This window comes from Anopheles darlingi, chromosome 2, assembly GCF_943734745.1.
Source record: "Anopheles darlingi chromosome 2, idAnoDarlMG_H_01, whole genome shotgun sequence".
Lineage (NCBI taxonomy): Eukaryota > Metazoa > Arthropoda > Insecta > Diptera > Culicidae > Anopheles > Anopheles darlingi.
In genome coordinates, this window is record NC_064874.1 from 8,407,303 (window position 1) to 8,435,000 (window position 27,698).

The 27,698-nt window shown below is 47.7% G+C and overlaps 5 protein-coding genes across 12 annotated transcripts in view; 3 read left to right on the forward strand and 2 right to left on the reverse strand.

The window, feature by feature from the left end:
* The window catches only part of LOC125951316 (uncharacterized), a 57,754-nt gene extending 48,190 nt beyond the window's left edge, over positions 1–9,564 (forward strand). Inside the window, exons 4-7 of the mRNA XM_049680065.1 lie at positions 1,503–4,547; positions 4,619–4,809; positions 4,890–5,189; positions 5,791–9,564. Coding sequence (XP_049536022.1) covers positions 1,503–4,547; positions 4,619–4,809; positions 4,890–5,189; positions 5,791–5,944 — 3,690 coding nt within the window. The 3' untranslated portion in view covers positions 5,945–9,564. The remainder of the gene's footprint in view (positions 1–1,502; positions 4,548–4,618; positions 4,810–4,889; positions 5,190–5,790) is intronic.
* A 94-nt stretch (positions 9,565–9,658) lies between these two features.
* Positions 9,659–11,655, reverse strand: LOC125951132 (tubulin--tyrosine ligase-like protein 12). Its single transcript, XM_049679740.1, has one exon. The coding sequence runs from the start codon at positions 11,574–11,576 to the stop codon at positions 9,714–9,716; it is 1,863 nt and encodes a 620-aa protein (XP_049535697.1). The 5' UTR covers positions 11,577–11,655; the 3' UTR covers positions 9,659–9,713.
* Positions 11,656–11,949: 294 nt separating this feature from the next.
* On the reverse strand, positions 11,950–14,447 carry LOC125951161 (zinc finger protein 26-like). Its single transcript, XM_049679800.1, has 2 exons — positions 13,876–14,447; positions 11,950–13,814 (listed from the first exon to the last, which is right to left on the reverse strand). The coding sequence occupies exons 1-2, from the start codon at positions 14,313–14,315 to the stop codon at positions 12,851–12,853; spliced, it is 1,404 nt and encodes a 467-aa protein (XP_049535757.1). The 5' UTR covers positions 14,316–14,447; the 3' UTR covers positions 11,950–12,850.
* An 80-nt stretch (positions 14,448–14,527) lies between these two features.
* Positions 14,528–22,891, forward strand: LOC125951224 (AP-1 complex subunit sigma-2). 4 transcript variants are annotated; one of them, XM_049679896.1, is made up of 5 exons: positions 14,528–14,658; positions 14,869–15,047; positions 15,125–15,233; positions 15,308–15,445; positions 21,976–22,891. In XM_049679896.1, the coding sequence occupies exons 1-5, from the start codon at positions 14,656–14,658 to the stop codon at positions 22,018–22,020; spliced, it is 474 nt and encodes a 157-aa protein (XP_049535853.1). In that variant the 5' UTR covers positions 14,528–14,655; the 3' UTR covers positions 22,021–22,891. The 4 variants fall into 4 exon arrangements, with proteins under 4 accessions (XP_049535853.1, XP_049535854.1, XP_049535856.1 ...); XM_049679897.1 differs by lacking the exon at positions 21,976–22,891 and adding an exon at positions 20,317–20,585; XM_049679899.1 differs by lacking the exon at positions 21,976–22,891 and adding an exon at positions 17,989–20,305.
* A 984-nt stretch (positions 22,892–23,875) lies between these two features.
* LOC125951108 (diacylglycerol kinase theta) overlaps positions 23,876–27,698 on the forward strand; it is a 29,412-nt gene continuing 25,589 nt past the window's right edge. For all 5 annotated transcript variants that reach the window (XM_049679696.1, XM_049679697.1, XM_049679700.1 and 2 more), the window contains exon 1: positions 23,876–24,045. The gene's annotated coding sequence lies outside the window, so the exon portion shown is untranslated. The remainder of the gene's footprint in view (positions 24,046–27,698) is intronic.

Consider the following 27,698-nt stretch of genomic DNA (forward strand, 5'->3'; position numbering starts at 1 on the left):
CATCCAATTAATTATGTTCACCCTTCCGCACACACACAGACACGTGTGTAAATAACCACACAATGTAGTTCCGAAGTCCAGAGTAACTACTTTGCACGGCCCACGGACACGGCAAACAATAACCGAATGCAGTATTACCATTTGGGTTCAGTTCAGTTTTTGGGGGAAAAACCGGGGAAAATCCTGCACTCCCGTATGCTAAGTGGAAAAACCCCGAAACCGTAAAGCTACCAACTTCCCTCGCACACACACGGAAATACACGTACACACCTGATCGGTTGTACCGGAATGGATTAAATTTTCCACGAATTTTCCACGTCCCAGCCAATCCTCGTTTTACGTCCAGTGCATGCGATGCATTACAAGACCGGTGGTCGGTGCGAGGGATGGGCATTGGTTTTTCCAACTTTTCCCATCCATGAAAAGCCAACTCCAAGCTGGCTGGGCCAACAACACATACATACCCCGCCGGTACATCATCCTGAGATCCCTCCCCCCGGGGCACTCCACATGACTGATGCGCTCCATTAGATCCGATGTAGCTGTGTGTGCACCGGGCGAAATGGCGAAAAGATCAACACCAATCAATGGCCGAAAGTACAAGATGCAGCACGTACCAGCACGCCAGGCTGTGTAAGGCTGTGAAGTGCCGGTCGCTAGCTTCGGTCGAGAAGCATCAAATCAAAGTTTTGGAATAAATTGTGTTCCCTGTGAGCAGAACTTGTGCCAGTGTCCTCCCGACCGGGCACAAGTATGTGTGAGTCGAGAACGGTATTTGGAGCAACAGCGCTTCTTGTGTTAAATTGATTTTTTCCTTCAACTTTCTCGATTCCGAGAATTCCGAGTATGATGTAGTGGGAGAAGCTTCGCTCCGCCCTTAGCTCAACCCATCCATAGCCTGCTCAGTACCTGCCAGGGTTGCTGCTTTACTGAGATTCTAACTTCAAATGCACCATGCGGCCAAGCGTCACTAGACAACATTCACTTAGCAGTCACGCTCAAATTGATATCCGAAAGGAAAACTTCGCTCGGAAAAACCAGTGACCTGTAACAGAGAGGATACGGTACCGGAGAGGTAATACCGGTGGGGATCAAGAGGAATAATACAGCAGAAGCAGAACTGCAGACCCGGTCTGCACAGAGCACTGCGACGACGATAATTTTTCGCTTCCAAGCAATATAAAAGACTTTAAAGGGGATCAAGGCGGATATACGGCCATATCCACCATTAGTCTTCGTGAGTCCTCACTCACTGTGCTGCAGATGCTAATGTATGCTAATGTAAGCAGGTCCTTTCCAAGCCACCGCAAACTGCCACCCCATGACAACGACCAGCAAGACGACGTCGCCATCGTCGTCGTCGTCGTCGTCGTAAATTAACATTCGTCTCCCAGGAGGAGTTCAGTAGCAAATGGCCGCCGTAATGACCGGGGACAGTAGCAGTCTAATTACAATCCCGCACGTCTAACCGCTCTATCCTCTCTCTCCCTCTCTACTTGCAGTGTTATCCTACAAAGTCACAACCATCGGCACCGCCACAACAGCAACAGCAGCAGCAGCAGCAGGTGACAGCAACAGGAAGCACCGGAACGGGCAAGGCATCGGCATCGACGCCGTACCGAAGCGAGTATGAACTGTCCGGTTCGTACGTTTCGCTCGAATGTCCTTCACCCCCCGGGCCACCGGCCTGTGGACCGGATGGACGCCGTGGTGATCCACAGGCCCGGCTAGCGAACTATCTCCGTACGCTCTATACCGAGCTGGCGCTAAAGGAACCGGTCCTGCCAAGCTGGGTCCATCCGGTTGCACCGGGTGCACTCTGTCCGGCCCGGCTCGAACCGGAGCTACGCCTGCACATACACTCGCACGGCCTGAACGAGGCGATCGGTGTGGATCAGATCCTGACACCGGTACAAACCAAAGACGGACCGTTCCTGGAAGCGCCACGGCGCGTACTGATCGAGTGTCCACCGTGGGTAACGCGCAGTGCACTCGCCCTTCGCCTGCTGCACGGATGGAGCCGTGAACCACCGTGGCCACCGCGTGGCCAACCGGTCGCCCTAGCCCTCTTCGTACCGTTGGCCGAACTGTCCAGTAAGGGAACACTGGCTGGCTTCATCGGCAAGGAGCTGTTACCGCGCGGTCCACCGAATCCCTTCGCCAGCGGTTTCGGAGGTTTTAATGCGGCCTGGAGTACGCTCGAGTCACTCAAGGGCAAGCTACTGATCGTGCTGGATGGGTACGATGTGCAGTGTAAGTCCCGCAAGTCCAAAACCCTCCCGAAGGATGTGATCGATCTGCTCGAAGGGCGCCTCTTCCCCGAAGCACGCGTTGTCCTGATCAGTGTAACGGCTTCATGCGGTGAGCTACTGCCACTGATGCAGCGTCACATCACGCTCGAAGGGTTGGTTTGGGGTCGTTCAGTGTCGCTGCTCGGTGGTGGTCAATGGGGTGCACCAACGCGACTCATCGACACCGTCCAGTCCTGTCGTCATCTACGGAACGTGGCACGAACAACGCTCGGTTGCCTAGCGATAGCGGCCATCTACGAGTCAACGGCCGGTGAACTGCCAACGGATGAGCTGGAAGTGATGGCCGCCCTGTTCAATTGTGTCGCACCGAACGCAACACACACGCAGCTTACCGAGCTGGGTCGGCTCGCGCTGTTCTGCCTGAAGACGAAACGCTCGACAGTGACGTCAGCGGAACTGAAGATGTACTGCTCCTCACCCGAATCCAGCATCCTCGGGTGTCTCGATCGGGCACAGCTGTTCGGTCGCACGGCACGCCGGAAGTCGGTCGACTATTGCTACACCATCATCTGCCCAGGGTTGGCCGAATTCCTGGCAGCTAACTACATCGTTTCGTTGGCCAATCGGCCCGGTTTGCTAGCGGCCGAGATCGCTGGTCTCGCCGTGGGTGATGAGGTCGAACCGGAGATCCTAAAAGTGCTAAACTTTGCGATGGCACTGCTCGGTGCCCGGGCACATCTGCTGCTCTCGAAGCTAACTCCGCTGTGGCTTAGTCCGCAGACCATCTTCTCACTAGCGCTGGCTGGCGGTGAAACCGAAGCCAACCTGACAGCCCTGTGTGAGATGCTGGGCATCTCCAAGTCACCACCGGTACCACCGCTCGAAGCGAAACCGGTCTGGGTGTCCATCAAGTCGACGCTGGCCGAACTGCAGGGCTGGGGGCTAGCGTTCAAGAGCCCAACCTGCACCCTGAAGAACCTCGAGCTGGTGTACCAGATGGAGAAGAACCTGCTGCTGGAGTCGCGCAACGTTATGGACATCTTTCTCGATGCGCTCTCGAAGAACGAGAGCGTCACGACGCTCCGCATTAGCTCGCTGATCGAGAACGAGATCCGTGACTCGGACATCAACTATCTGGCGAGCTGCATCTCGAAGGCGCTCCTGAAACCACGGCTCGAGAGCTTCGAGCTGGTGCTGACGTTACTCGAGGAGGATCCACCGATACTGAAGCTGCAGTCCGTGGTGACGGCCCTCTGCAGGACGATGCCCCGGCAGCCGAAGCTTAGTAACCTTTCGCTCGACCTCGGCCTGTGCACCTCGCAGCTCGTCCAGATCTGTGCGACGCTCGAGAAGTGTCCGCACGTGACGCGCCTCTCGTTGCCCCATCTGCGTTGCGAGCGTGGTGCGGTCGGTGCGTTGGCCGCCCTACTCGCGGTAAGGCCACTCTCCTATCTTGGTCTCCCGTCGAGCTGGGGTGCCCGTGATGATCCGCCCTCATCGAGTGGTGTCAGTATGGGATCGGGTTCGGGCAGCAGTTCCGGCAACTCCGGTCTGATCAAGCAATCCTCGCTCACCGGTGCACCATCACCGAGGTCATATCCGGCCGGCATCTTCTCCTCGCTGCCGCGCGGTGTCCTAAACTCGACGTCGAACCTTGGCCGATCGGCTACGTTGCCACGGCAACCGATGGAAGGTCCACCGGATAAGCGGAGCACGGATTCGGTTATCTCGCGCACCTGGTATCCGACACCGGCCTGCGACGGTGGTCCACACAATTCGGGCACGCTGCACGAGCTACTGCTGGCCGCCCGGGACACGTACTCGCGGCTGCATGGGCTCGATCTGAGCAAGGCTCAGCTATCGCTCGAGGATTCGATGTGTTTGGGTGAGACGGTGCGCGTATCGACGACCCTGCACTCGATCAAACTTGAAGGTGCATCGCGGTTGAGCGAAATCCTGCCGACCGTGCTGGGTGCCAGCGAATCGCCCTGTCTGCAGATGATGAGTCTCGGTTCGCCACGGATTGCGCTCGAGGATGCGGCGGTGGGGATGTCGGCCCGTGCCTTGGGCAGCTGCATCACCCTTCGGCTGCTCAGTCTCGACGGTTGGAGCTTCCGGATAGAGAACGTTGGTACGCTGGCGTCGGTGCGCGGTTTCCTTTCGCTCACGAGTGTCCGCGAGCTTGGGCTCAACAACTGTCGGTTCAATATGCCAATGTTCCGGTCGGACGTACCGGTGCAGTCCGGTGCGTACGAGTGCCGTTCGGTCGTCAATCTTAAGCTAGCCGGTGCACAGGTAAGGGTGGAGTGTTCTTCGCCCCATTTGGAGTGCTGATAATGACGCCGATTCTCGGCTTCTCGTTGCAGATCATCTTCTCCGATCATCTATCGATGAAGGGACCCCACATGCTGCCCTATCTGGTAGGATTCGTCAATCTACGTGAGCTCGATCTGTCGGCTCCATCGCGGACTGGTTTCGGTAGCACGACTTCTACACCACTCATACTCTCTGATAAGGATATCGTTGGCTTTTTCCACACCTTGAACAACCATTTTAGGTATACACCGAGAGCCTGAAAAGAAAGATCTATAGCATTAATACCACTCGTTCTCTCTCTCTCTCTCTCTCGTCCTATAGTCACCTGAACACGCTGAAGATGTGTAACTGGATCATCCATCTGGACGATGCGGCCAAGACGCTCAAGTCGGTCGCCAAGCTGCTCAAATCCAGTCCGCTTAGCCACCTGAAGCTGGACAATGTGGTCGCGATGGATCGTCCGAAGAAGCAGCGCATCGAACCCCAGTTCATGCACGCCTTCCTCGCCAACCTGCCGCTGCTGCGATGGTTCGGCATTACGCTGCACGGTATGAACGAGGATCAAATCACGAGCCTCGGCAACTACTGTGGTGATATGCGCGGCATGGAAATCGATGTACGGTAAGTAGTAGTAGTAGTAGGCCATCTTGAAGCAATGTGTTTTGTACAAAGTAGACCATGTCAACCAAGAGTATCAATTTTTGTCACTCTGAGACACCTGAGTGGCTTCACTGACGTCGCATCAGTTGGAGGTGCATCTTTTCCTTTCTCAAGACAAATGATACAGTTCTTCAGGCGATTCCAACATCCATCATATCACCGATAAGCGGATGCAGGAATAGAATAACAGACCTCTCCAAAAACATCTCTTGAAATCTTACACCACACGATAAGTCAGCGCACCTGACACCTAAGACCTTCCTTTATCATAGTGTCTCAAGAGCTTCAAGGACGAAGTTGAAGAATCGAACACATATGTCACCAACAGCAGCAGATAACAGAGCCCCCATTCAAGATGAGTCTCTATTGACATTTTCCACTTGACATATGAGCCGCGATGTACGCTGGAGACGGCATCGCATAGCGTCCTCGCCCCAAGTGGGTTCAAAAGACATGCTAAAGCCCTTCTTTATGGGAACGAAAAAGGGCACTTCCCATTTGTAGAAGCATGCGACGGGCACTCAATTCTCCATTTTCAATTCCCCATATTCCCATTCCACAGATTGTCGGATTCGTCGATCGAAAATGCGCGCCTGATGACGAGCAGCCTCGGTATGGACGGCAAGTACGACATCCGCGTATCGACGTTCGGCACCTCCAACAGCATCCTGATCCACATCGAGAAAACTTCGACGAAAAGTTTATCCCGTAAATAATAACCGACAGGCAGGCACTCCCGCTGGAAGGATTAGTTGGTGAAGCGTAGCGATGGTTGGCAGCACCATCAAGCGCCATATCGAGACGTGAGCGAGCAGGACCGTGAGGATGGCCAAAAGATGGCGGCTTCGGTTTCGGCATTAGGAAGTCACAGTTCAAGTGTGAGACGAAAGTTTCGAGCCGAGGCGGATTATCGGTGTAAGTAAAAGCGAAACTGGTGGACGCGGACACGTAGCATCATAGGCATTAGGTGGTCGGAGTAGGAGAGGTCATTGGCTGGCTGGACCGTAGAAGATTGGCCACCCAAACGTTTTCACACAGGAACACACACACACATACATAAACATACAATATCCTCTCTCTGTGTTTCGAACGATTTATCCGCCTCTTCCAATGGCGCGCACTGCACCTGCTGTTGCTGAGGATTGCTAACACACAAACCCGGTTTGGCCGAACACCGAAAAAAGATTTTTTTTTCGCCTGCGCTGGGACACACACAAAAAACGAAACGCGAAAGTACAAAGCGTTGCGGGGCGCATTATGTTGCAAGCTTATTTCCGTTTGGCAGCATTTTGGTGCATTATAGCGGCACTGCGTGTCCTGTGCGTGCCCTCGGGGAACCTTCATATCATGTGTGCAGCGTGTGCCGCTGGCAGGAGGGCAAAATGGGAAGTTCAATATGATTTTTTCCGTCGTCTTTTTTTCTCTCCTCATTGCCAACAGCTCATGCCGAGGGAGATTGTGGGGCGGAGTAATTAAAAAAGTGTTCTCCCGGAGCGCGGATTGATGTTTGGTGATGGATTTTATTAAAAGTTTTTAATAACCGAAATTTCGGAGAATCACCACATAGCAGGCCGTCAACTCACTTAACCCGGACCTGTGCTTGACGGGGCCCCACAGGGTCGATTGTTGCTAAAATGCATTGTTATGTAGATCACGTTGCTAGAGAAGGTTAAAGTGCTACCCAAATGACATCCAGTATAGGTTTTGGAAATATAGACCCAAAAAAACTGGTTGAAAAAAATTAACCAAAATGAAGGCTCCGGATAACTCATTTCGCGTACCCTACCGTATGCTCCACATGGCACCGGACTCATCTAGACCTTTCTGACCTAAACAAAAAACCAACGGTTTCCAGCTACTGTTTCTTGTCAGAACTTTTAGAGAACTTCGTATAGAAAGGCTACATCAATACACTGCACTCTCTGCTTCTCTTTCTCACTGGTTTTTAGAAGAATTAAAAGAAGAAAGAAGATTGATCACTCCAAAAACCCGTGGCTTTATCATGTACCAAATTGACTTATAGGGAGAAGGATGACAATATGATGCCGAAGGTCTGCAGGAACAGCGATAGAATCCGCTAGTTGTAGAAGCTGACCGATGATGTTGGGATTTTTTGTGGGCTGGCTGGTTGTCCATTTTTTGATACGAACAAAGTAGGCCAGCCAGCGCATGGTAAGCGCCTAGTAGAGAGCTCTGGCACGCTTCTACAGTGGAACGCATTGTTGTACAACATCCCAGATAGGGGATGGACGCATTGAGGACGCTTTTTTCAGGCGGTTAACCCCGATTACCCGAACGGAACCTATTCCTATTACAGATGCTACCACTGCCCAGCCGCTTCTCTCAATCATCGTTGAATTAAAGGGAAATCACGCTGAATGGGTTAGGTAGGTTTGCGAAAGGAGATGATTGTCATATGGCCATTAGCGAAGTCATGTTCACGATCCAGCGTTCTGTCCACCATTGCAGTGGCCGTTCAACCGAGTGTAACTGAAAAATCATTATTTAATAATGCCAGGATCCCGAAAAAGGAATAAACGCGGGTTCTATCCTCGTGAATCGGTCATTCCCGGAGAAGAGCCAAGGGATATGTTTGGAGAGGGGAGAGAGAGAAAGAAAGCTCGCTGTATTTTATGTATGCAAAGAGAATGGAAGCGAAAAATGGACATCATATTTTAAGACATCGTAGAAAGTATTCTAAACAGACTGCGAAACGGTTCTGGAACGAGAAACACTAAAAAGGACGGAAAGGAGAAACACTAAAAAGGATCCGAACCCGCCTTGAGCGGGATGAGATGAGTATCTGATGTATTGTGCGTGTGTCGTCCGTGTGTCCCCAGTGTAGATCACGTATGTAAGTGTAAATGGTATCCCGTTTCGTAATCGTGTAAGACTCTAATGGCAGTGGCATCATAAGCAGCCACGAAGCGCACCCGTCTATGCGGGGTGCAATGTTATGTAGTTCGATTTCAGTGCGCACCCTGACCCATCTGGGAGTTTATTGGGCGGTTTATGTTGCACACGTTATTTATGTAATTTTGCGATAAATTATTGATCCTTTTTACATCATCACGTTAGAGGCTAGAGAAATGGTATAGGCTAAAATAGGAAGGGAAAGCCGAAGACGGAGCGATAAACTAGACGTACGTTGTTATGCAGAGCGGATTAAGTATTCCCGAAATATGAGGCGCGTTTATGACAATATAATTTATACAAATATATAACCCATATTATAGTATATACACACAGATATACATACATGCAACCATTGTTTCGCTTGGTACACCCGTTTAGCGTACACCGAAAGGAAGCGGAAGGTTACCGGTCCAACCGGTGCCTCTCTTCCCGTCTATCTGGCAAAGCTACCCCAGGAGCTAATTCTTTGAAGTTTAAAATTTGTTGGTAGGCGGCATTTGCAATGGATGTATTTTGTCTAGCAGGACGTAAAACAAAACTTGAACATACAACATAGGATCAACAAAGAAATGGAAGAGAGAGAGAAAAAACAAAACAATACAGAAGCCAAACAAATTTTAAGAACATACCCCAAAACCCATGATCGGAATCATGCGTGACCCAAGCATGGATAGCTGGGTTGATCTAACGAGACGTGTTACTATTATAAAGGAAGCGGATTGTATCAATTTCGAGTTACGAAAACAGGAACGGCACGTGGGAGGAAAGTTGTAAGAAGGTGAAAGTAAATTATAATCGGCTCAACTCGAATACTGCGAGCAGTATCTAGGTGTTTTAATGATAAAAAATAAAAAAAAGGAAACAAGAAAAATCTACTAAAAATATTACAAAAAAAGCAAGGAGAAAGAAGATGAAAATCAGTGTTACAATCGAAAATTGCCAAAACACGATCATACACAAGGACAGAGCGACCGGCAGGCAGGCACACGCCTCTACAAACACACATACACACTCACACACACACATACAGCATGCACTGTGTATGAACGCACAGCCTTCTGCTGTGTTCCGCTGATCATTCTCTTTCGCTTCGTTCGTTAACTGGTTTATCTCCGTGGCTGCAGAAGAAGTTGAAGACCACAACCGTTTACCCATTTCCCACTGACTCTACCTTGCGCAGCATATCCTGCGTGCATCGAGCAATCGAAGCAACCATAGGTACTTATACCAAGCATGTCGCTTTGTCTTTGCTGAGAAATTGTGAATGACCGGGAGTGGTGCGCATAGTGCATGGTAACGTGTTTTCGACGTTTCAAAGAAAATAGTGAATGTGAACGCGCCGTTTGGTGTGTTTGATAAAACCAAACCGCAAATGAGACAGATCGTAGGATGAGAACAAAAAAATCACGAAAATAAAACTTGTAACGTTACCAAAAAAAATTAAATACAAAAGCTAATTTTGTTTCTCGGATCCGAAGAAAAGTGCGCGAAGAATGATGCGTATGACACCGGCCGATAATGGTAAGGCAACCTGCGTTTGATTTATTACTCTGTACAACCCGTCTTTATTTAACAAATGCGCCGAAAAACGTCTAGATTTTCCTGATCGAGGAAAAGCAGATTGAACACGTCGTTGTAAAAGTCCGGATAGTACTCGCAGGCTCGCTTGCAGTCGGGCGTAAAGTTGACTTCTAGCAGCTTAGGCTGGATGCGCGTGTACGCCTCGCCGGTCCACTCGAGCATTAGATCGACTGCGTACAGACCGCGCGATTGTTGACTAGCCCCGATACCGCACGGTGGCTGAAGCTTGGTCGCACCCTGCAGCATCTCCTTTAGCATTGTGCAGATATCGGTCTCGATAGCATCCCAATCATGCCGCGGGTACTGCGTTGCCCAGCAACGCCGAAACTCGTCACATTTCATGTGCCGCAGAGTAAACTCGCCATAGTTCATCACAGTAAAGTGCTTCTCGTAATCATCGAAGTCATCTAGCTGGAACGGCTTATTGGCGAACCGAAGGAAATAGTTGGTGTACACGTACGCACACAGGTCGTCGACGCTCTTCACCAGCAGCACATACCGCACGTCGAACTTGACTGCTGCCTCCAGCTCCGTACGTTCGAACAGCACCGGATGTTCGATGTACTTTTGGGCGATCTTTGGACCGGTTTGCTGAAGGCGCATGATCTGCGCCAGGTTGTCGGTGATGTGCGTATCGAGCGTACGGGCCAAATTCCAGGGTTTAACGATCCAGTGGTTGTCGAGACCACGCTGAGCTCGATTCTGAAAGTAGCTGGCGAATGCTACCAGTTCCGTCTTCAGGTTATACGTCACTGGTAGCCAACGGGGCCGAGGGTTTACCAAGGGATCCGTATCCACCTCTTGTTCACCGGCTCCATCCGCGGCCGCTCGGCGACAGACGATGCTCAGCAAATCCTTGATCGTCATCACGTTCTCGAAGGGGAACTGATTAACGAACGTGTTCGGGCGGCTTTCGCTCAGCTCTCGGAACTCCTTGAAGTGCGTCGTCATCCAGAGAATGTCTGCTTCCGCCGGTTCGTCGACCAACTCGTACGAAGGATCGGTCAGATACTTGTTCACCATCTCGTACTGCGAGTACACCTTCAACGGTCGATTAGCGTCAATTAGTGGTGGCGGAATATCCTCGCCTGGCAACGATTCCTCGACGTGGCCAGCCAAAAAGTACTCTTTCGATGCTTCACTCTGACTAAAGTCTTCCTTCACGAACGAACAGTAACGCCACGGTAACAATAGTGCGTCGCGTTCCTTCGCATCACTTGGCACACCTTCAACAAAGTCCCGGTATAGCGTGTCACCCTCGTCGATGTCCTCGATCGGGAAGAGCAAGCTGTAGGTGATGCCTTCTTCGATGTGCATGAACGGAACGATGCGACTGTTGGGTGAATCGCCGTGCAGTACTGCGCTGCCCACCTCATCCATCACGTACCAGATCGGCATTCGATTCTCGACCGACAGTCCATCGGCGCTAACCGAGTAGGTATTGCACCAGCGCCACATATCCTGCAGTATGCGCGGAATGTATGCCGCCGGCGGTACCGTATCATCCTGCTCTAAACCCATCATCACCGCCAGCCGGCTAACGAGCTCGGGATGGGCGTTCAGCAGCTGTCTCGCGTTATCGGTTCGGAAGGTCCACGCATGATCGATCAGATAGATCTCGGTAGGATCGTCGGCCTTAATTCCGCCTTCCTTGGAGACCTGCAACAGCCAAACGGGATCTTCTGCCGAGCGTACCTCATCTCCGTAATCCACGGCGAGCAGCGAAAAGGCGAGACCAGCATCAAAGACCTGACCCGTAAGTTTGCGGTAGAGTTCGGGCCAAAAATGTTCCGGCACACCAGATGACTGAAGCTGCGGCTTATGGGCGTTTACAAATGCTTCGTAATCCATTACACAGACCGGAAATGTTCTAAATTCACTAAAAACACCTCTAGGAACAGGTTGAAACCGAAAAACGTGCCTCCGACGGTTTGATGTAAACAAAAGTCACCGGGCCCAAGGTTAGTACAGGCTATACGCATGCCGAGCACAAGATATTCACAATTTGCGGTGGGTATTTCAGGTTCGTAAATTTCAAGAAATTCAGAAGTTTGGAGACTAGTTTCCCTCCGATTTATCAGGTTTTGAGTATTTTAGACGAGGCAGAAATGTTGTAAAAGCGAATTTGTTGAATTAGAGCAACACCGCAGCAGACTATCGAGTAGGTATTTCGAATATTATCTAACGACTAACGCAATGAAGGAGCAATTATCCATGCTTTGTTTAATCTAGACAGATAATAACTTAGCGCGGGGTCCATTAAATTTATTCGAGTAATAAATACGCGATCCTTATCCGTTAACAGTAACGGTGGTCTACCGATACATGAGAGTGAAATAAATTATTAACGCTAAACAGTAACGCTAACACGGCTCACTGGGAAGCAGTGGACAATAAATACTGGCAGTAATAAGGTGGAAAGTAAAAAACATAATCATCCCGTGGCACAACGGTTCCACCGCCCATATCGGCCCAATAACACAACACGCTTCAACTGACGTTAATTTTAAATCGAATCAATAGCTCCTGCAACTAAAACGGGAACAATTTTGGATCAATAAAATGGCGCGACCGAACGGCGGAAGCGTCTGGCAACATGAACTACTACGATAGGATTTACATATTCCATTGGCTTACACTAGAAATGCAGTGATTAATCGTTTCCGTTTCGTTTTGTGTTGTTGACTGTCCACGTGTTTGAAGCATGTTGAAACTACTACTACACTACGCGTTATCTTGACGATATTTGCTTTCGATTCCACTAAATGACGACGATTTGCCTACATACTCACTACGACATATTTCTCTACGAAATGTTGTTGTTCTGTGTGTTTTCCCTTCTTTCTTTCTTACGCCGTCTCGCCTTAGTTTTTCTTCATTCAGGTACACCGGTAGCTAAGAGAATGGGTTTAACGGATAGTTTTGCTCTCCTCCTTCCGACGGTTCAGATTCTTATCGTTCGAAATGTTCTGTCTTTTTGCACGCGGTCATTTTCGCGGGTTCGCTAGTAGTTTGCTAGAAACGTGGTTTATGCTAAAAAGTGATTACAATAATTACTCACCACACTCGATCCCGAGGAATATGGATAATTATGTCAGTGCCTCCAAAGATCTCCGCCGTCCCCTTTATCGTACCATGTGGATGCGCTTAGCGTGCATCACTAGGTAGCGCTTCTGCTTGGTGCTAAAACCGCACAGCGGACACTGGTACGGTTCGGTCGTCACGTGCGTCAACTTGTGCTTCTGCAGACACTCGTTCGTGTTGAACTTTTTGCTACACTGACCGCACGAAAAGCTACGCTCATCGAGGTGGATCAGCTCGTGGCTTACTAGATGGTTGCGGAAGCGAAACTTTTTATCGCAAAACCGACAACTGAACTGCAGCTTATCATCGTGCACCCGTGAGTGGTTGTACAGTGCGACGTTCGTTTTGAACCGCTTGGCACACACGTTACAGCTAAAGTTGCGCTCCCGCGAGTGGACATTTGAAATGTGATTGTTCAGCAGCCGTCGATTGCCGAACTTTTTCTCACAGAAGCTACAATCAAAGTTTTTGATGTTCAAGTGCACCTGATTCACGTGGTACGAGTAGGCGCTGCGGTTAGCAAGCGTTTTCTCGCAGGTGTAACAGTACAATTTCCGCGAATCCATATTCTTCAGCTCAGTCACCGTTGCGGCAGGGTCCTCCTTGTCATCATTCTCCTTGTTTGTGCTTCCCTCGCCCGACTTTAGCTCGGTCGTTAGCTGGCTGCCTTCGGCTTCCTCCAGCTCACCATCAGGTTCGTCTTCTTCTGCGGAATTCTCCGACCCTGCTGCGTCGCTACAGTTAGCCTCATCCGCCTCGTTCACTCCAGAGCCCCCCGCTGGTTGTATCAAGCTAAGGGCATGCATCGTCATGTGCTCGATCAGTTTCGTACGATCTAGGTAGTTGTCGCACTGTTCGCAGTGAAATATTTGATCCCAATGTGCGTCCTTCATGTGATCGACCAGATCCGATTGTGAAGGGAATCGTTGGCACCGGGTCGTAGACGAATCCGCTTTGCAGAACGAACATTCCACTGGTTTTGATCGCGTTACAGGTGATCTTTTGCTGAAACATAACAAAGAACATTGAAACCAAAACCAACGTATAGCTTAAGATGTATTCATACCATTTCTTTGGCTCTGGTTGTCTTTCTATTAAATCAGGTTCTGATGCCTCTGGCACAGATGCGTTGCCTTTCTCGTTGTTCGTTTCCGTTTCGCGAACGCTCGATTCACTTTGTCGTTTCTCGCAGGTCTCCAGGATGGCCACGAATCGTTCCTCCATCACACGGCACTGCTCAAACAGGTCGTGCCACTTGGTGATGATATCTTTGCAGCAGAAGCAGATCTTCGTCGGCAGCCGATCATTCTCCGCGATGTCGACACTGAGATACTTGGCAATCTTACCCCTCAGATCGTTCTGATACCGGGAGTGCACGGAGGTGAGCGTTTCGTCCGATTTGCCACAAATACGGCAGATCGTCTTGAAATCGATCATTTTGGTACCGTTTCCAGCAGCTGCCGTGGCACTCGCACCACTGCCGACGTTGTTTCGCACAACATCCATTTCGATCACCCGGGGAAGGGGAGTGTGGTGGTTTTAACAAACACGGAAAACTCACATTTCTCCACAAGTTTAGATGTTTTGCGAGAACAATTAAATTTTATGCGATTTGTTTTCCTTGACTTTTTCTTTTTCTTTTTTCCTTCTGTCGCGCGTTTGACGTGCAGAAAGTTGAACCGGTTTGACAACTGTGAACCGATTCGTTTTCGGTTAAATGCTGCATGGGCATGTAGTTGCGTGTGTGTGTGCCTGTACCTTCTGCATCTCCACCTCGACGGTGGATCCGTGAATCCGAAACACGGAATTTTTAGCGTAAATTGTGATCTCAATAAAGTAGAATACCATGGTAAGCATAGGGCTGAATGTTCCGCAGACCGAGAACATTTGCATAACCTGGCCGCGAGGCTAGAAATCGCTGTACGAGAGTGTTGTTCACCGCCGTGTCACCGCAGTGATAAACCAGTGACGTCATCAAACCTTTGGCAAACATGGCCTGTTTTTATCGCCCAAAAGTGCCTTTTTATCTACCAAACGCTCGTTTCTCGCTCCCTTTCAGCTGCAATTTATGTTACTGTTTAGCCGTCAAGGCAAGCTGCGCCTTCAAAAGTGGTACGTCGCACACTCGGACAAGGTAAAGAAGAAGATCACCCGGGAACTGATCACGACGATTTTGTCCCGAAAGCCCAAGATGTGCTCCTTCCTGGAGTGGAAAGATTGTACGATCGTCTATAAAAGGTAAGGTAGAGTTGAAGACCTGGGCAGCGTTTTGTAACGGCTTGCTTACTAGTTTCGGTTTTTCGTTTGCTTTTCAGGTACGCCAGCTTGTACTTTTGCTGCGCGATCGAACAGAACGATAACGAACTGCTAACACTCGAGGTGATCCACCGGTATGTGGAGCTGCTGGACAAGTACTTCGGTAGTGTAAGTACCATGAAATCAGAAAGGATCGCATTTGCCAAAGCAAGAAGCTGTAGCGCCTGATTTGTGTTCTGTAGGTTTGTGAGTTGGATATCATTTTCAACTTCGAGAAGGCGTACTTTATACTGGACGAGCTGCTAGTGGGAGGAGAAATACAGGAAACGTCGAAAAAGAACGTCCTCAAGGCGATAGCTGCCCAAGATGTGCTTCAAGAGGTCAGTACACCCGATGATTCTTACGATATATAACCTCATAATGCCAGAACGCCAAACGAAACCATCGGATATAGACTTGCCAACAAACCCAACCAACAAACAAACAAACACTTTCTCGCCAATAATTTGCTGCTAAAAACAAACAGAAAACACCACTTTATAAAACAAAAAAAAAAACAAAAACACTCACGCACACGCTATGCCAGCTCCCGCTACAACAATGCGCCAGAAATTGGTTCCAAACATCCATAATACTGCTGCTGACGTTAAGCTTTAAATATTATGTTTTATCTTCTTTATTTTTTCATTCCCTTGATCATAAGTTTCCACGTGCTACCTAGTCTTAAGATAGCTTTTTGACTGTTGTACGTTTGTTATACCTTTTGCGCACATTTATCACCGACTCATACCAACCAGAAACCACCGTTCTGCTTTGTGTCTGTCGTGTTGTTCAAGAGCCTAATGACTTGCCTCTAGACTGTAACGCCAGCCATTTTGTATGTGTTTTACTACCAAGTAAGGTTGTTTTAGTTTGTTGTGCAGCCTATTGTTTTGTTGTTGAGATCGTTAATTTGTCATTTCCTTATGTTTGCTTTTGTTCGCCCTCGGTGCCCTGCAAACGACGATGAAACTTTGAGTGCTTACTTTCACCAAATACCAAAAATGAGGCTTTGCATATCTGTTTTCTTTTTTCTGTTTTTGTCCCTAATTTTAATGTTCAAGTTCAGTGAGCAGTCAATTAAAGAATGAATCAAATCAACCTATGCATGCTGGCTGGAGCTCGATTAGAGTGTGATCGTGTAGGTAATATGCCTTCAAGTTGGGATGCAGCACCACAGCGAGATAGCATAAGCGATAAAAAAGAGGAAAAGAGAGATAAAAGATTATGCTCATCCCAACGGCAGCAAATAGTGACTTAATCGGATAGAATCGCCTTTCAAGGGCAGTTTAGTAGACATAATTTTTAATCCTATTAAACAAAACCCTCCTTACGAAGAGTATTAGTGTTATGCCGCGCTGATAACAGCATCCCCCGTCCGTATTTGTATCTCTTGTGCTAGTGTGTATTTCCGTTAACCATAAAAAAGAAAATCCTCTTGCATCCTTCGGCCAACTCTATGGCCCTATATGTCTTCTATTTTTTCCCCTACTCCTCCTTCCACCCCTGTATCGATCGAATATTTGAGCCCCTCTTCGATTCTGTAGTGTCTTGTTGCTTGTGCCTGTGCCTGTGTCTGGATGAAGCATGTGAACCGAATGCACTACTAATACCGGCATTTTTGGGTTTTGGGTAGTCTTGAGTTTTTCGTAGCATCGTGTTAAGAGCCATTCTGTCCTGTCTATTAGCTTAAGATTGATTGTTTTCTTACAGAATCCCCCACAGCTTTAAGTTAATGTTCAACTTTCGTTCCCTTCCTTCAGGTGGAAGTACGAAGAAAAGAATATTTGATTCGAATACGATCATTTGACATTTTGTTTCCGGTGGTTGTTGGTGTCCGCACTGTATGAGCTACTTCAGAACGATAGCGTACTTGCCGATTTTCAACATAATCACAATCCGACGTAGAATGACTGGCCGAAAAGGCCATCCGATTTTCTGATGCGCAAACTAGCTTTCGCTTCCTTGCCTCTTTGTCGAACCCTTTGATCTTTGGTTTCACGTTGAACGAAATTCATTGCTTCATCATTGCTTGAGAGACGGCTTTCCCACCGACCCTTACTGATCGATGCCGAATCTCTAAACAGAATTAAACTCGTGCTCAACCTACTATAGCACAATCCTGTTTAGGATTCAGAAATAAAGTTGTTTTTCGGATGGTTCGTTTTAAGATATACTTTCGATCCTCTTACACTTTCCTTTTCTTCTCTCTTTCTCTCTTTCTCTCTCTCTCTCCTCTCTTTTCTCTCTTACCCTTTTTCTATTTCATTTTATTTTTTATAAATAATGGACCGCGTGTTGTTTGTATCATCTGGTACGGCTTACCGGATTGGTGAGTGGATATCTCTTCAATTGGAAAATAACGAAACAATTCACCAACGCAACCTCAATCGTTGTACTCCAAACCAAACACTACAAGCGATTTGTTCACATCCATTCAATAGGATTTGAACGAAAATCTTAACTGATAACTTACCGATGACGGCCATACGTAGTTGTTAGGTAGTTGTCCATTTTGCTTTATTAAGATTGTGATGCTTGATACCTTCTTTGAGCCCCTTTTGCTTCGTTTTTGTTTTCTATTGTAATTTTTGCTCTGAAACATTTCTCATCGTTGGTACCAAGCTTACGTTATGTAGTGGCTTATCATCCGTATTTTATCGCTAGCCTCGTTCGCCGAAAATGTCCTTCACTTATGCTTCGGTGCTTCGGTACTGTCGTGCAGCTAGAAGTGCCTGCTCGTCTTTGATCCGTATTAACTTGGTGCAAAACCACTGCCGCCGCCAAATGGTTTTTCAAATTTCGTTTCTTCTCGTTTCGTTCTTTTTTAATCCTCGCATCGCTTCCCTTCTTCGTCGCAACGCAACCACACCATGCGCTACAGCAAAAGGAACTGGAATGCTAAAGTGCAACCGCGCCTGCTCTCCGGTGCAAGTGCACACAACACAAACAGGCGTCAACAGCTGATAGCCTTCTTTTTCTCCGAATGATCCGCACTGCTTCACGTGAAGGTTGTCACATTTTAGCTTTTTCCCATTGGTCCATTTGGGATGGGGTACATTAGGTGTGTCACTATCGAGGAATGCGTTCGGTGTGTGTTCTTCTTCAGCTTAGGTATCGGTACAGTTTCCCTCTCGTCGTGGTATCCTGCCAGCGTGCCAGGGCAAGCGTCAGCAGTGCTGTAAATATGCAATCGGTTGGATCTCAAACGGTGTGTCTCTTAGTACCTTCAGTTTCAATCCATTTGGAGTTTCCTTATCGTTCTTGTTCCAAGTTCGTTATTTGTTTCTGGTCTACAACTCATTCGATTGTACATGTACCTCATCTTTCGGGGACAGACACTTTGTTTGTAAGTAGCTTCTATTATCCTTACTGTTCGTTCTTTTGGGACCTTTTTTGGATCATGTTAAATGCTTTCTAAACGTTTCCCTTCACATCCCTTTCATTCCTTTTTGTCAAAATAGTGTATCAAGTGCTTTATCCAGTGGTGGGGCTACATACTTTCCCATATACACGAAAATGACCGTTAGCGGATCAAGTCGATTGCGACTGATGGGATTCGAAAAAGTGAGAAACTTACTCAAAATCCTCTTCCCAAAATTTGTCTTACAGGTTCTAGATGAGGACGATTATTTTTTGATTTACTAAACTCTAACCGACACCACACCCAGACACGACCACGTCTAACCAGGACACTACCATTGCCCTCCTACTGTCCCCGTCCCTGTCCATTAGACACCTTCAGACACACCTCTATCTGTCCACCAAGAGCGAGAGGATTTCTTTTTTATGCTGACGTCCTTTTTTATTGTTTTTCCAAAAATGATCCGTAAAGATAAAAGCGAGGCGGAAATGCTACGGCTATAGTTTAGGTAGTAACATAAGCCACATAAGTCGACTTCCAAAAGACATAATACTATCGACGTCGACACTGATCTGCGAACACTATCGTATCGCGATCGTGAGTATTTATATTTAAACAAAACAAAGTGAAACTTTAAAACACACAGACACACATGTAAACACGAAATTTTAGCCATTTATACATTTAGAGACATACTTAGTAACGCTTAGAAAATATATACCCACAAACACAACACCTCCTCTTATCTCTTGTTTGTTTCTGCCTTTGTCGAGGTGGATGAGCTACCACTTTCGGTGAGAACCGTCTCGAAGGGTGGGTGGGATGTCTTTTTCTGTTTTTGTTTCCAATTCGTTTCTCTATTGCACCTTGCCCTACCCAATGTTTCCATTCTCTTTCTTTGGTTTGAACCACTTTTGCTCCTTATCCGTGGTTTGTCGATCTTTGACGTTATATTTTTGTGTTTGTTTCATAATTCCGTTTTTTTTTCTGAGTAATTATAAAGTTCCTTTATCTAATAAGTATTTCTTTGCACCCCTGCCGATGATTTGCATGAAAGAAGAATCATTAACCGATTGCGGGAATTAAATTTGCATGGTCGTGTGTTTGGATCGGTTGTTCGTTGTAACTGTGGACCTACGGTGTATTTAATATTAGGACGGATCTTGCGAGCAATCGGTTCGATCTATCAGTACTACGTCAAGCAGAGTTCGCTAATGGGATGCTAGCCAGTGTGCACCTTGTGGATAAAGACAATAAGGTTTGGATAACACTCTTTACTCCTCCCCATTGTAGATATTCCTCTATCCTAAGCAGCGCGTGTTCGTGTGCGGCATTCATATTCTTCTGTTAAAAAAATTAAAGTTCCCCTTTCCCACCTCCTCTTCTCTCTTCCCTCACCCAACCTTGCTGTACATTATGAAGCATGTGGATCGGAGTGAATTGTCTGAAAATAAAGGCGTGGTGTGTATGTACGTGATTTGGTGATCCATCTCTATCGATCTTCTGTTATATCTCTGTTCTTGTTCTCACGGTCACTCTGCTGTCTTCAAGCGTCTTTTCGATCTTCTATGAAAATTGACCATCTGAACCATCCAAAAACTGAACGGTCGGCAACAACAGTTTAACGGATTTTTTAGCACGGCTCTAAATGCGACCTCTTGTAGCGGCCGATCTGTAAATAGGCAAACTACAAACGAAACGAAAACAACGCTACCCTATACTCCTATACTGCTCACTAAAACCACACTCAACAACCTTTGGAACGGTCTAAACCTATGAAACAAAAATCAAAACCACCTAAAACATAGCCACCGCACTGTGTACATTGTATTTTCATGTTTTGCCTAGGACGAAGCGGCGGATGGAGCCTTAAGAGATATTGGACTGCTCTGAGCACATGCACGATCCAGCGACGAACCTGTTCCCTAACCAACAATCTCTCTCAATTCCCTCTATTGGTTTTCCTTCCTTTTCATCTCTTACCGCCCTCGTTCCCGTATTACCCCGATAATCCTGCGGTTTAGCCGATCCAACAAAACCCCTTGCGCACACCCGATTTAGATAGAATAAATCCAGCGCGTGGGTGAGCTGATATTGATATATCACTTTCCACAAAATGTGCCATTTCTTGAGTTTAAACTATTGTAGCCGAGCTCCTCCTGGTGGAACGGACTGTTTGTATTTGGTTACCATTTGCGCACTCTTCTCTTTCTTTGCTTTCATTCTCCTTCACCATATTGCTGCTGATGTGTAGAGCAGAGTGTTATGTTATGATTGAACAATAAACTAGCAACTCTTCGAGTAGGAAGAATGTATCATACCATTAATCTTTAGAAGAGAGACTAACTAACAAAAATGTGCAACAAGTGCAGATACAGCGATTGAAGAGACAACTACCAAACTACTGGCCTAGCCTAGATAACATATAGTTACCAAGTTAATAAGCTCCGGCACTTGATATCGGTTCTGGATCTGGATTCTCCGTGACGTTTCCCACTTCTTTTTCTACCTCTCTGATACTGCCGTGCTTTGTTTCTTGCTCTATTCACACTGCGCAAGGCAAATGTGATGAACATGAGCGAGCGCAAACTTCCCCTTTCGTAATTTCATTCTACTACATTCTTCTGTTTCTTCTACTGACACTCTAATCGCAACTCAAAGTCCCCAAAAAAGCTAAAAGAACAAAACGCAACCAACAAAGGTACGTAACTTATGTCTGTCTGTCTGTCTGTTTGTTTATTTTTGTGTGTAAACCATGTCCTTGCTTATCTGTTTTCCGTTTGCAATTTTGTTTAATCCGTGTTTGATCTGTGTTTTCTATATGTATTGTGTTTGCTTGTTAACGTTCCAATGTGAATCCATTCTAATCGATTACCTAATCGCAAGCACACCAAAACATGTGCAATCAATAACTAACTATGTTCAAGGGGCAATGCAACTACTTTTCGTGTGCCCTGAACCGTGCAGCTGCAGGTGCGTGCACATTTCGCTCTTACTCGCTCTTTCTGTTTCTTTTTTTAGCTAGTTTGTATACGTTAGCTAAACTAAAAGCGTCTTTTTCACTTCTTTCCTTTTTGCTTCAATATATCTTCAATAGCTAGATAACCCAGAGTTTTATCTCATTATATGTCTTCTTTTCCTTGTGAGCCTTTAGCATTGCACCGCACGTACGTCACTACAAGAATCTTAATTACTTTTTCATTAGTTTTGTGTCTTAATTTAGCATTTTATTCCTTTCTAACCAATCTTTTCTTATGCTAGTTTACACATTCTTTTTTTGTTTTTGTTGGTGCTGCTATCGATAAATATAAATCTTTTCTTTTGCTCAACAAAAGCTCAGCAAACTTGCCGCGCAACCGCCCCGAGGGGAACATCCTTTGAGAAGGAATGCCCAAAACCAAGATTACCATTTGTTAGAACATGAATCTATTCTTCTTTTTTGGTCATTTTGCTCTATAGCTTTAAGTTGCTAGCGTCATTAATGGATTTGTTTTCTTTCCACTCTAGGATGAAACACCACAAGGATTCTTCGAAGACCATGGGCTTGGATAGACGGTAGCCAGTGGTGATGGTGGTGGTATTGGAACCAGACGCACGTTTTTGCTAGCCAAAGCTCACAACGAATTATGAAAAGTGACTCGATTCCATTTGTATTAGCTTCCATCGGTTTAGTTTATTAGATTTTTTGTTATCGTTTCACATCACTTCTCATTCAACATTTGCGTTCGGTCAGTTTTGCGTTGGAACCTAAGATATTTCCATTTAAATTTTGCTTCACTGATGCTTTGGGTGTAAATCGATTAAAGACAACATATCAATTCTCTGCCGCGTCGTATTACAAGCTGTCTCATCACAGCGCTAGCGCCCTTCGCTGTTCTCTTTGCCCGATCAGTTCCGATTAATCTCTTTTCTGTCCTACGTACGTGCGAAACGTTTGGCCAAAGCATGATCATCCCATGAGGCGGCTGAGATAAATATTGTACCGCATTAATGAGCTTTTCACGCATCCTGCGCGAGTTTGCTGGAAGACGAGAGGGAGAAACGACGATACCGCATTTAGACCACTTACATCAAACACACGCAAACTTGTACTTAATATGTAAGATACTCTACCAACATCTTCATTCCATCTCGGTCTTATGAGGAAAGGTGGCGGCTACGGGCTGCTCCATCGGACGTTATAAACAATCGATGACACACGTATAGGGCTCACCATGCACGGTGTATCGGATCACTGAACGATCAATCATGATCAAGGGAGTGGAGGATGAAACCCTTCATAGCATAGCATTTACTTAGTGTAACGTAGCAGCATAGGCTCCATTGGTAAAGATATTAGCGTATGTAAGACCATATTCCTGATATAATTACCGAACAAAAACACTATAAATGATTTCTAATAAAATTAGAAGATAACATCAGATAACGAAGCCTTCCGATTGTGTGTGATTTGTAAGTCATAGAGTAACTTCTCCGAAAATATTCTTTATGAAGCGTTCAACACCCTTGACAACGGTTCAACGAAACCATCAAAGAAGGCGTGGATAGCATGAATTGACGTAGTGAACGATGGAAATTTATTGCTCCGTTGTTCTCCAGTGAATAAGGTTCTATTAATCCTCAAAAAATCTTGAATATACTGAATTTATCATACCCTTGACGTGTATAGTTCGCCACGCTAAACGGTTCAAATTCAAACGCAATCTTCACAACTGAGAGTGAAACGGAAACGAACTCCCTTGCGAGACTGCTCGAATGTGAATATTCCAGGACCGTGCTCGACTGGACAAATGGTAAGGAACAAAGTAGACGAGGAAAACTCGCCTCTAGAATTCTAGAACCAATGGACGGTTAAGAATTGAGCCATACTGTTCATAATGTATAATATCTCCAATTGAATCGAACATTGCGAGTGCACAGCTCCATCCATGAAGGTGAAGAATTCCAATGAAGGAAAAGCGGATTCGAGATTCCTGAAGGTTGACATTGTACATCGACAGAGATGAGAGGGAGAGAGAGAGAGAAAGAAAAGGATGAACGGTCGATAAGTAAATTGTGGATGGCTACAATAAAGTGCGAGCCAACGAGAGAGAACATGAAAATCAAAGAATGAATCTTAACCTGCGAGCGCGAGAGGCAGCAGCGTGGAAAACTGCTTCCATCCTGCTGCTAGTACTGCTCCCTGGAAAACTTCTGAGAGGAATCCGATTTTCCCAGAGAGGTGGAGAGAGCCAGAGCGCTGGTGGTATATGAATTTCCCTTTCGAAAGGAATTAAACGAGAGGCGCGTGAGAGCGAGAATGCATAGTCCCGCTCCCGCTGTGGAAAACTTTAGCTCCTCTGAGGGGGAGACCTCTCGGTCGCTTGGACCGTAAAAGTGGGCTCAGTTTTCAACCTTTGCTCGTGCACCGTGCCCGTGTGTCATCAGGAGCGACGCGGTCGTAATGGTGACAAACAGGGAGGACAAAATGGAGCAACATTTTCTGCCGTGCGAACGGGCAACGGTGGCACCACTACTGCTGATGGCGGCTCCAGTGAACACGTCCGCCGCCACTGCTGCTGCCGCTACTGTAATCCGGTCGGTATCATCTCAGGTCTTTCAGGCCTGATGACGGTGGGATCCGGATTAGTGCACTTTTAGTGCTATTAGTGCTCTCGGCCATGGCCTCAAGCGGTCTCTCCCTCTGCCTCTGCTCGATCAATTAGGGTGGAGCGGGAGGTGGCCACCACCTTCTATCGCGACTCGGTTAACCTTAATTCAACTCAAGATCCGCTACCACCACCATACCGCCACCACCGTCATCATCCGTGTGTCGTCTTCCGGGAGCGCCTGGTTCGCGTTTTCTGGTGCTCCAACGCAGTACAAGGATACTCTTGTGAACGGTTACGGTGGTCAGGCTTTCGGAAAAACCCACCTGCCGTGCCCGTGGAAAAGTGAAAAAATGGTGAATTGGGCACCCTCCTTCCCCCCTCGCCCGCCCGCTCTCTCCATCCCGTGAGCTCAGGGAGAAGAAAGTGAAGTCGCAGATCTAGCAGCAGAGTATGCTGTGTGTGCGCGTATGTGTGTGTGTATGTGTGCAGTGTGTGCTCTGGAGGTTGGAGGATAAAAAAGGAAAAAATGGGAAAGGACGATATCGATGTGATGAAGGAAAAGTTGAGAGAAAGAGAGAGAGTTTGCGTGTAAGAGAGAGAGAGAGAGAGAGAGAGAAAGAGAGAGAGAGAGAGAGAGAGAGAGAGAGAGAAAGAGATAGAGATTGTGTGCGTGCGTGCCTGTGACGGTATGAGATGAGTGAGAGATGAACGTCGACAACGATTAAGAGTAGTAATCGAGTGAAAGTAAAGAAAGAAAATGTTTGAAAAAATCCAAATCAAATATAATCATTTCGCCACCTCCCCCCCCCCCCGGAGGCACAGGCAGTAGCCATCACGGTTGGCCACGCAGTGCTGAAATGACGTGCGAAAGCCCCCCCCGGTCCGATTGGGAGAGTTTTCCATCGGAGTTTTCCCGATTTTTCCTTTCAGAAACAGGTGAATAATGTATCTGACCCCGTTGAGAGGTGACCGTCGATTTTGCTCTCACTCTCTCTCTCTCTCACTCTCTCTCTTTCTTTCTCTCTCGCTCTCTATGCCTAAAATCCGTGCGCAAAAGAGATGCAGAATGTGTGTGCGGGCGTCCGCTAGTGCGCACGATGTTACGCCTGTGTGTGTGTGCCTGTGTATGTGTGCGTGTGTCTGTGTCTGCTACTTAGAGTTGGTGGTGCTATGGTGATATGACGGTGGCCTACTATGTGAAGTTCGTCGAAGAAGGACGCTGGTGCTGCCGTGTCATGTGTTTGTATGCGTATGTGTGTCCGTGCGTGCGTTATGTGCGACCACCACACAGATATGGGGGAGGGGTGCGTGCGTGCGTGCGTACGTGCGTACGTGCGTGCGGCAGATTTCTCGCTCTGCTATGCGCGACTTGCTGCTGAGAATGGTCGCCACTTTCCTTATGACGATGAACGGTTGAAGAAGGGGACCGCCTGCTGGTGTGTCGATGTGGTGGTCGTTGCTGTAGAGCGAATGATTTGCGCTCGAGAGTAGTAGCCGCTGACTTCAAATTCTGACCGTCAAGGTGGCGGTCGAGTGGAAAATGGTGGTGGAAAATTTGATTTTTCATCAAGCTAAAATTATCTCTCTCCGCGGCGCAACACACGGGAGCGGCAACAATAGCTCAGAGTAGTACCCACCATCGTCACCGTCACCACTACCACCACCAGTACCAGCGTGACCTCTACCGGAAGTGCTGACCATTACTGTTCGCACCGCTGGTGGACCGATCCGTTGGCCGATGGTAACCTACTCTAGCGTCGAGTCCGCCAGGTGTACAGGTGTCGTCGTCGGTCCGTTGTTGGTGCGTGTGGTGGTGTGCCAACCCATGCACAAAGTCATGAGTGCATGGGGAAGAATAAAAACTATGGAAAACCTCCTCCATACACCAGGGGTTGATGGTAGCAACAACAATTGCAACAACGATGGATCCACTTTCCGAACCGTCGTTTCCGCACACGCCTGGAGCATGGTGGCCACCAACCCCACAACACAGCGCACGCTCGTGTTGTTCGTGACTCGCAGCCGTCCACTCGATGCCTTCTATGTTTTGCGTGGTTTGCAAAAGGAGGCCACTAGGACTCCAGCGGCAAAAACGGATCGAAGTCGGCGTACTGACCTGCTGCAGCTCAAATACTGCGTTCCCTTTCCACATTCCCAGTTGCTTTGTCTGGTCTTCTCGTTCTATGTATGCCAAGTAGACGCGTTGGTCTAGACCACCAGCAACTGTCCCTAGTAATGATTTTTCCCTTTCATCCTCCTCGTCAAATGACATCAAAAAAAGGGGTCCCCTTGATTGGCCACCTTGATTCCGATTGGTGTTTGCTACGCGATGCTAGCTCGAATACCGCCACACGCCTTGTGTGTACATGCATCGCTGTGTGCAGGGTATATGTATGTGTGTGTATATGCGTATGTGTACGGCGGGCATGGTGACGATGGACGATGGTATGGCGTGTGGGCACACTTTCCTTACTTTTCACAATTTTTCACCACTCCATTTTGGGGTCGCTCAGTTTTCTACCGTTTTTTTTTTGCGTCCGCGCTCTCTCTCTCTCTCTCTCTCTCTCTCTCTCTCTCTCTCACACACACACACACGCACAGCGAGCACGGACGCTCTCTACTCTCTCTTCGTTTTCCTCCATCGCCAAGCAGCCAAAAGAAAACTCTGTTTACGGTAGTATGCGAGCGTGCGTGCGTGCGTGCGTGCATGCATGCGTGCGTCTGGTCTGCTCGCGTTTTTCCCTGGAAAAACATGAAAGCAGGCCCCTCCTGGCTTGTGTGTTTGTGTACAAAGCAATAGCGCACTCCGTGCGGTCGCCCCCACCGCCAGAGTCTGTTTCTCTCCAAATACTGAGGAGCAAAACGTGAGCACTATATTATTTGACTCGGCCAGAATCCAAAACCCTGGCCTGTCGATATTGTGACGGAATGTAGTAGGCCTGGTTAGTGGTGGTTGGTGTACTGTGCCCCCCAACAACAACAACAACAACAACAACGAAAATAGGCAGAATCATGGCCTACCAGTTCAGCTCACGCTCACTTCACTACATTCGAGAAGGTCGATAGCGATCCATCATGGAGAAGGGATGGTTTTTCCTGGTTGTGGATGTCTCTGTGGCGCTCACTGCGAGTGTGGGAGTGAATCTTGGAGCGCGCTGAATCGGTGGATGCTGTGTGTGTTGGACGAGGCCATGGAATGATTCCAGCACACCACACCATTGGGGGAAAAAAGAGGAAATGGGGGGTGAGGGAGGGGGTGCGGGGTTTCGTGAGGCAGGCACTCACTCCGGCCGCAGCCTACTCACTACTCATCACTTGTTGTACCAGTGGCAGCAGCAGCAGCACCTCGGTCGCGACAGAATGTTACGGGACAGGATTTATTGTAAATATTTTCCAAGGCACTCTCTCCATCGTCGTTTTCCACTCGCGCTCCCGCTCGCACACACACACACACACACACAGATACGCACACATAGATTCGCTCTGTGAGATGAGAGATCGTTAGTGCTGCCATTACGGTGGACCAAACCAAACACTCAGCAGCTGATGGATGCTGTCGACGACGACGACGACGTCCTGCCCCCTCACTCACCACTCCTCTGGGAGCTGCTGCTGGGTGTGCGTAGTGTGCTGTGATGG

Excerpts from the sequence above, each read along its gene's own strand:
- LOC125951224 (XM_049679896.1), top strand. Across the intron at positions 15,234-15,307 it reads TGGACAAGTACTTCGGTAGT|GTTTGTGAGTTGGATATCAT; the intron begins GTAAGTACCATG and ends TGTGTTCTGTAG. Across the intron at positions 15,446-21,975 it reads CCCAAGATGTGCTTCAAGAG|GATGAAACACCACAAGGATT; the intron begins GTCAGTACACCC and ends TTTCCACTCTAG.
- LOC125951132 (XM_049679740.1), bottom strand. The coding sequence starts at position 11,576 with ATGGATTACGAAGCATTTGTAAACGCCCATAAGCCGCAGCTTCAGTCA.
- LOC125951161 (XM_049679800.1), bottom strand. The coding sequence starts at position 14,315 with ATGGATGTTGTGCGAAACAACGTCGGCAGTGGTGCGAGTGCCACGGCA. Across the intron at positions 13,815-13,875 it reads CAACCAGAGCCAAAGAAATG|CAAAAGATCACCTGTAACGC; the intron begins GTATGAATACAT and ends GTTATGTTTCAG.